At 35.7% G+C, this 8,449-nt stretch overlaps 1 protein-coding gene across 3 annotated transcripts in view; it reads left to right on the top strand.

Moving 5' to 3' along the window:
* Positions 1 to 418: 418 nt before the first annotated feature.
* Positions 419 to 8,449, top strand: part of C16H18orf54 (chromosome 16 C18orf54 homolog) — a 126,237-nt gene continuing 118,206 nt past the window's right edge. For all 3 annotated transcript variants that reach the window (XM_037806026.1, XM_037806025.1, XM_037806027.1), the window contains exons 1-4: positions 419 to 598; positions 3,191 to 3,507; positions 4,278 to 5,066; positions 5,386 to 5,536. In XM_037806026.1, coding sequence (XP_037661954.1) covers positions 3,237 to 3,507; positions 4,278 to 5,066; positions 5,386 to 5,536 — 1,211 coding nt within the window. In that variant the 5' untranslated portion in view covers positions 419 to 598; positions 3,191 to 3,236. The remainder of the gene's footprint in view (positions 599 to 3,190; positions 3,508 to 4,277; positions 5,067 to 5,385; positions 5,537 to 8,449) is intronic.

Raw genomic sequence — 8,449 nt, 5'->3', positions numbered from 1 at the left:
TTCTCGGGCGGGGGCTGCTCGGAAAGCCGGGAAGCCGAGCTCACTTGGAAGGACAGGGGCTGTGCGGCTGCTCTCGCCGGCAGGAACTGCAGCCGCCAACGCCCCAAGACCCCTTACCCACCCGCTCCCCTCACACAGCCTCGGGAGCCGGCCGGAAGAAGATCAGCCTGCAGTCTGCGCAGACTGGCCAAGAATAACGGTGGCGTGGGTGGGGAGGGCATGGGGGACAGCAAAGTGGCCGCAGTCCAGAAGCCCCCAACCCCAAGAGGGAAGGGGAGAAAAAAACTACAACTCCCTGAACGGAGGGCGTCGCAACTCCCACATCGCCCCCTTTTCCCGGCTGTTGCCTCCCCCTCCCACAGCCCCCGAGGGTCACGCATGCGCACCGCAAGTTAGCGCCATGTTGGGTCTGTTTGAAAGCGCGCGCGGGCGGAGCAGTCGGCTGTGACGGCGAAGAAAGCTGCCGGGAAGCGGATCCCAGGAGGGGTTATGTCTCGGACCGGGATGCTTTGTCGCGTCTCCCGCCCGGTGACAGAGCTGGGCTTTCGGCGGAGAGATGTGAAGGTGTGCGTTTTTATCTCTCATTGAGCCTTAGTCGGTGAGTTAGAGCGGAAAGGGGGGTGGGGGTTATTTGCTAGGGGCGCCCCATCCTCTGACAGCCCGAAGAAAAGGGCTAAAAGAAGGGCGGCGTGGAGAGAAAATGACTTTCCTGAGAGAGGGCGCGAGTTGAGATCCCTGTGGAAATAATAATACTTTAAGGAGGGGGTCCTCGGGCGGTGGAGGGTCCCGGGAAGGGGACGCAAGGGACCTCACTGGGTCTCCGGGAACTTGGGGCGGATCGAAGCCGACGTGGGAAGGATGGGGCTTGTGTTTAGGGTCCATGGCCTCGGTGAAACCTTCCCCGTCCGCCAGCTGGAGCGCGCACTGTTGCTGCTTAATAAATGGTTTCTAAATGAAAAGAATTTAAATTAAAACTGTGTCTGTGTTTGTGTTCGACGGGAGTGGTGGAATACCAAAGGGGAGGGTGTTTCCTAAATAAGGGCGGAAAAGTTTGGACCAAACGCTCCCGGGTTGGGTCAAAGATGCGCTGTGTTGGGGCTCTGGCAGCCTTGGCTTTCCAGTTTCATTCATTACTGCCTTTTTGCTGTAAAATAAACGTTCGGTTTCATAACTTGTAAATTACAGAGCTTTTATTTAAAATGGTTCTTAATTTCCCGTGAAAAATTCCCATTGGTTAACACTGAACATTCTATTCTGTTTTTGAATCAAAGGTAACTGAAATTTCTTGCCATAAGTTTTTAACATTTTCTTCGGAATGGTGGATAACGAACTGAAGTATTTACAGAGGAAATGATAAAATAAATGGGGTTTGCTTCAAAATAACCCTCTGGCTGAAGAGGGGAGAAGTGGGTGGGGTTATAGATAAAAAGTTTGGTAATTGTTGTGCAGGATGATGGATGCATGAGGATTTGTTATGTTGTTTCTACTTTTGTATGTGTTTGAAAGTTTTTCATAATAAAAGTTAAATTATGTATTTTCTTTTTGCCAGTCTTCTGAATTAAAATAACTAGTAAATGCTACTTACCCACTTACTGAGAAGTATAATCCAATAGCTTTCCCCTCAGGGTTTTGTTTTTGTTTTTGAAGATTTTGTAAAATAAAATCGGTAACCTGTATTGTGTTCACATAAGGGAGAAAACGTTTGGTCATTTTTATCTATTATCCAAGCAGTGTTTACTTGAGTAAATTTAAACTTTAGCAAGAGGGGTAAAGAAAGGGCAAAGCTGACTTAATTTGGCCATTCTTTAGAGTTATACCGGTATCATAGCATTCAAGGAACTCAAAGAGGCTAAATAATAATCTCATGTTCTGCTGCTTCCATTGACCACTCACATCTTTTGCAGAGGGAGTTGCTTGCTCTAAGGCTGAGGCAGGATGACATTTTACTTTTGTCTCTTCTTTAACTGGAGAACTTGTAATATTTTAAAGTCATATTTGACAGTTATTAAGCATTAAGTTAAAAGTTGTAACAAATATGTCCAAAAATATGGCAAAAATTAAACTTACTAACTTGATATCATAGCATATCTTAAGTACTAGATGTGAATTCATTTTTAGTACGGAAAATCTTAGTTTTAAAACAATGTCATGTACTGGAAGTACCTATTCTGTTATTCCTTAGATTTTCAAATATAGATTCTACTATTTATTGCTCTACTAGGACAGAGAGGAATTACCTCCATTTTGGTAATGGAAAAGTACTGAGATGAATACATTAAGTCAATTTCCAAATTATTTAAGCTTTAAAAGAGAAGTGGGATGAATCTGCTCAACATAATAACTGAAAATAGGGCAGTACAAAAATGAAGGTCAGGAAATGATTGTTTTAGGAAAAGGGCATATTGCTAGCTCATTCTATAAAAAGACTTACAGTCTTCACAGTTAAATATTGTAAATTTTGTTCTTTTTGAATCTTTTTGGGGGGATGTTTTGACTACTATTTTACATATTAGCAATTATAACATTTAAAGTGGATGTTCTCCATTTTTCCTTTTTGATTCCAATAAGTTCATTTGATGCATTTAAACATTTTACTGAGCACCTACTATGTGCAGTATATGGTGAGAGGCTTAAGAATTGAAAAACCTTCTTTAGAGGGGAATGTTAGGTATTGTGATGTCATAGACAATATCATCCTAAGAAAAAAAGGTTATTCACCTTTGGCTTTTGGACTTTTTAAAAAAAGTGAGTACTCTTTCCTCAGTACTTTCCATAAAATGACTCTTACAATATTAAGCACTGGACATTTTTGTAAAATGATTTTGAAATTTTCTAATTCACAGGAATTTTCAGATAAGGTCCTTTTTTGACCTTGAGGGGAAGCCGATGAGTCTTACCAAGTAGTCCTAGAATGGAAAAAGTTTGCTTTCAACTCTTAGAAGGATGTGGGCAATATATTCAGATAATTTTTGTGTACATATTTCTGGGCACATAGTAGAAGCTCAGTAAATATTTGCTAAGTCATTGATGAAGTAATTCACAACAATTAAAATAGAAAATCTATAATGTGCAATGCCTAAAAAAGGAGTGTTTATAGATTGTGGATCTTATTCTTTAAAGGAAATTATAAAAGGTTTACATATTAATTTCTCTGCATATGGCCATTATTCCTTTTGTTTTTGTATTACAGTTATTTTTAAGAGAAATGAATAGAAATAACCCATTTTGAGGAAGCCATGGCAAAGCACCGAGTTTGTTCTCGGGAATCTTCAGTATCTTCTCTTCTAGCAAGCTGCAGCCTGAGTGGTAGCAATTCCAGAAACTCTGATGGCTCTTTTCATTATAAGGACAAACTATACAGTTCTGCTTCTCAGGCTCTACAGGCCTATATTGATGATTTTGATTTAAGCCGAATGTATCCTGGTGCAAGCACTGGAAAGATTAACATTGATGAGAATTCCACTAATCTGTCAAAATTCTCCAAATATATTTATAAACCAGTCAATGGTATGCTTTTATTATTCTTTATGTTTTCAACAGTATGTCCAATAATTTAAGTCTTTGAGAAATGTACTGAACACTTGGAAAGGTGGACTTTTTTTTTTGTACCTGTTGGGTAAAAATGGCTCTTAAAATATTAAGCTCTGGACATTTTTGTAAAATGATTTTGAAATTTTCTAATTCCCAGTAATTTTCAGATAAGATCCTTTTTTGACCTTGAGGGGAAGAAGATGAGTCTTACCAAGTAGGCCTAGAATGGAAAAAGTTTGCTTTCCACTCTTAAAAGGATGTGGGCAGTATATTCCAGAAGAGAATTAGAACAGCTGTTTTCTCTGTGTTAGTGCCATTATAGGGATTAGTAGGCAAGAAAGCAAGTTATCCTTCCAAGTAGTTTTAATAGTTACTTTTTTTTCTATGTAGCAGCCAGTATTGAGTGACCAGTATTAATGTGATTGTAATGTGATTTTAATGTGTTTGTGCATCATGTGTGTTTAGCTGAAAAAGTTGGAGAAACAGTAAATTAGAGAACATGGGAAATTTCAGAAGGTTGGAGAGAAAAGGGTAGAAGTTAAATAAATTTTAAGAAATGTGAGAAAGAAATCACATCCTATTTTTCAACCTTTATCTTTTTAGTTTTTTTCAAAGCTTTAGTGATGATAACGGGAAAGTTGAAAAAAAAGATTCTTAAATTCTTTATTCTCATTTACTGTTGAATATTATTATGAGGTTTTTACATATGATTTAGAAGATAAACAAAACTGTGCTTTGTTTTTCAGCTTTTGAAAACCTTGATCACAAAAAAGGCTCAAATTCCTTGTCATCCTGTAAGAGACAGGCTACTAATGACATAGACTCCATTAGCCTAACAACTGATGATCTATTAAAACTTCCAGCAGATGGATCATTACCTTCTTTCACTTTTGTTGGACTGGGTCACCAAACTAGCAGGAAAAACAAGAGTTGTGTTGGAAGACTAGGTTCATCGAATAGTGGAAAGAATTTGAATTTTCAAAAACCCTCCACACCGACGGACAAAGATAACTTAGTTACTCCTGTTGTATATACAAACATAAATGGAAAACAACGCGGCAGGCTTAAAAAACCAAAAATTGTGAATAGGGCTAATAAATGCATTTCTGAATCATCTTTATCTTTTTCCAAGAAGTCTTCTTTCAAGGACAGCTCAGAACACAATCTTGAAAAGAATTATCCAAGATGGCTTACTAGCCAGAAATCTGACCTTAATGTTTCAGGGATTACTAGTATACCTGATTTCAAATACCCTGCCTGGCTCCACAATCAAGACTTGCTGCCTGATACAAATAGTCAAAGGATTTGTAAAATATTTAAAGAAGATCAATGTTCCCCCAAGCATAGTTATCAGGCACAAAGAACTCAGCTTATGAATAAATTAGATTTTGAATATTCTTTTGAACCCTCAAACTTTTCAAATTCCTTGAGCGATGATAAAAGATTAGTTAATGAATACAAATGTGATTTTGAATGTAGCCAATGTCAGGATGAGAATTCACTTCTTCCAGGACAATTCAAAAAGCCATTCAGTGGTAATACATTTTTTTTTTTAAGAACCAAATGAAATGTAAATTTGTCTGAAGGTCTAAGAGCTTTCATGTTTTTATCTTGATGTAATGTCAGGTTGATATGTCTTTTAAGAACTCTTATGGTCTCCATTTATCTAGCATTTTGAAACTAGAAAATGTCTTTTCTTCCCCTTTTTCTTTGTTTGAAATGTCACATTTTTTTGTAACTTAACTGTGATATGTGTGCATTCTGAATATCTGAATTCTCATTGCCTTTGTGAGATTTTGTTCTGCTTTGCATTTATATTGTGCCTAAGGAATTAATATAATCTTTTTAAATTAGATGACAAAATTGAATTGCTTATCCTGAAGGCCAAGAGAAATCTAGAGCATTCTCCTGAAGAACTACCGAGATCTATGAAAAATGACGGCAGTCCTTGCTCATTAGATAAACTTGAAGCAGAACGATCATGGGAAAATATTCCTGTTACTTTGTAAGTAAGCAACAATGGAAAAATTGCTTAGTTTTCCAAATGAGAAAAAAAAATGTCATGGGAACCTATTATTTATTTTAAAATAACTGACATAAACAAATGCAACTCTATAGGAATTGCTTTCAGTATTGCTTGTTTTCAATTGCATTTTTCATTTGTTACCACAAGATGGTTCAGTGTTTCATAAGCCAGATGCGTTATATTACATGTTCCTTTCATTTCATTATAAAAAGTATTGATTGGTATCTTAATATGAGGAATTAAAATTTTTGCAAATGGAGGCATGCTATGAAATTCTTGTTACTTTTTACTTTATGCTCCTCTCCTTTTCCCCTATATATTCTCCATATATTGGAGTTATCCATTTCTTTTCATTTATATTTCAGTTTGTCTTTTAGTCATTTTTTTCTCCCTAAATGGTGCATTTTCTTGTGTGGTCTAGTGTATAAATTTTTGTAGTTCCTAAGATTGTTTTTTATTTGTGTGTTTAACCTTTCTATGATAGTTTCTCAGAATAATTTTTAAAATTGTGGTAAAATATATATATGTTATTGTGGTGTCACACACACACACACACACACACATGGAACCTGCCATTTCAACCATTTTTAAGCATACAATTCAATGGCATTAATTACTAAAATTTTTTCATTACTCATAACAGAAACTCTACCCACAATAACTCTCCATACCCTTCCTCCCAGCCCCTGGTAACCTATAATCTACTTTCTGTCTCTATGAATTGCTTGGTCTAGATATTTCACATAAGTGGAATGGTTGTCCTTTTGTAATTGGCTTATTTCATTCAATGTGATGTCTTCAAGGTTCATCCATATCGCAGCATGTATCAGAATTTCATTCCTTTTTTGGCCAAATAATATTACACTGTATGGATATACCACATTTTGTTTATCTATTCATCTGTCATTTGGCAGTTGGGTTGTTTCTATATTTTGGCTATTGTGAATAATGCTACTATGAACATTGGTTTTCAGAATAATTCAAAAGATGTTTAGATAGCTCTGAGAGTGGATTTAGAATTGGGAGCCTAGGTAGAAAAATTTATTCTTAGTGATATTACATCTGGACTTACTCTTGGTAACCCCATATCCTGTATTAGGCTCTGGTAATTTATTATATGTTTCCATTTTGTTACAGACTGAGAGTCTGTTAAGGTGTGGATTATGTTTTGATTACTGATCAGCTGAATGTCTTATTTTTTTGAATGTGGACACTGACTATAATTCTGGTTTGGAATATAAATGAATATAAAGTACTTAGGGTAATTTTCTGACTGTGGTGAGCTCTCTTGTAAGTTATAGTAATGATGATGATTATCTAGAGTAGCTTTTTCTACTTTAGTTTCATTCCTCAAGTTGTTTCCATGGTGTTTAATCCTTAAACTTCTCTTACCTGTTATAGTTCCTAATTTCTTATTTTCTTTTCAGTTGGTCTGTGTGTTTGTAAAGTGCCAAATACTTTCCTTTCAATTGGAAACAAAATGGATGAGCAAGTAATTTGAGATGTTTAAATTAAAGTAAAAGTTTTGAATGCCTTTAATTATTTTATAATTAGATAATATAATTTCTTACTTCGATAATTAATATTATCAGTCGTTTGACCCAGTTCATTGTATTTTTGGAAAATTGAATTCATATTATGTTGGATATATTTGTAGATAAAACTAATGATGAATTGCTGAGAAGGAATAGATCTTAGTTTGATATTGACAAATTATTATCAGCCTATCATCAAAAACAAAATTGAATAGGGAAGTCCTCAAGGTAGTATAGTAAAACATGGAACATAACCATAACCAGATAAGTGTTTTCGTGTTTGTTTAACTTTTTATTATGGCAAATTTCAAGCAAATGCAAAAGCAGAATAATAGCTTAATGAACCCCTAAATGCCCAGCATCCAGCTTCAATAATCAGGTAAATGCTTTTTGATGATACTGTGTGGATGTACAGACCATGTTCATAAAGAATGCGGAAGAAGGTTACTGAGAATAAGAAAAATCTCATAGTAAACTACAAATCAAATGAATCAATAATGAAGTGCTACTTATTAAGAAAAAAAATTGGCATTATGACTTTTAAGTGTTATAAAAAGATTCTTAGGTATCTGAGTACTTGAGTTACAAATCACACCTTATGTTGACATATAAATAAAAGAGAATGAATTTATTCTTTGTGTCTGATAGAATTTGATTTGGGGAACATTCTTGTTTTTGTGGGGATGCTGTATCCTCTGCTATCCCTTGAACATCAGGAAAGAAACGATATTTATTGAGCAACTATTAAATGTATAAGATACAAATAGAATTAATTCATTTAGTTTATGCAATACCTCTGTGAGAGAAATAGTATTGCTGATCATCTGTGATAAGATAGCTATAGTAAGTGAGAGTAAGCATTAGAAACTTCCATGGCACTGCTATGACATTTGAATTGTATTTTGCAAAGTATCAGACTGTAGTAAATTAAAAACAAAAAACAACAAGAAAAGGAAATTGGTCCTTTAGTACAGATAGTTTGAGAAACTAGTTAAAAATTAGATTCTCTGTACCTCTGTCACCTCATTCTGATCACTCTGGGGATGGAATTTGCATTTTAAACAAGTAAATCAGCTCATTTTGAGAAATACTGATTATGTTTAAGAATATGGACTTTAGAATCAGGCAGTACTGAGTTGATTCATGGCTCTAAAGCAACTTACCAACTGCTCTGGACTTCAGCTATAAAAAGAAGTTAACAGCCACCTCCCAGGGATGTTTTAAGGTCTAAATGGGGGGAAAAAGTGTGTGTAAATTGCTTAGCATAGTGCCAGGCACTTTAAAAAAGGTCAGTATATGGTAATTATAATTATTAAAGCTATTTGGGCAAGGGGAAACATATAGATGCTAATATCTT

The sequence above is a fragment of the Choloepus didactylus genome, chromosome 16, assembly GCF_015220235.1.
Source record: "Choloepus didactylus isolate mChoDid1 chromosome 16, mChoDid1.pri, whole genome shotgun sequence".
NCBI lineage: Eukaryota > Metazoa > Chordata > Mammalia > Pilosa > Megalonychidae > Choloepus > Choloepus didactylus.
The sequence above is the reverse complement of the archived record's forward strand: the minus strand, read 5'-3'. Positions and strand labels throughout refer to the sequence as shown.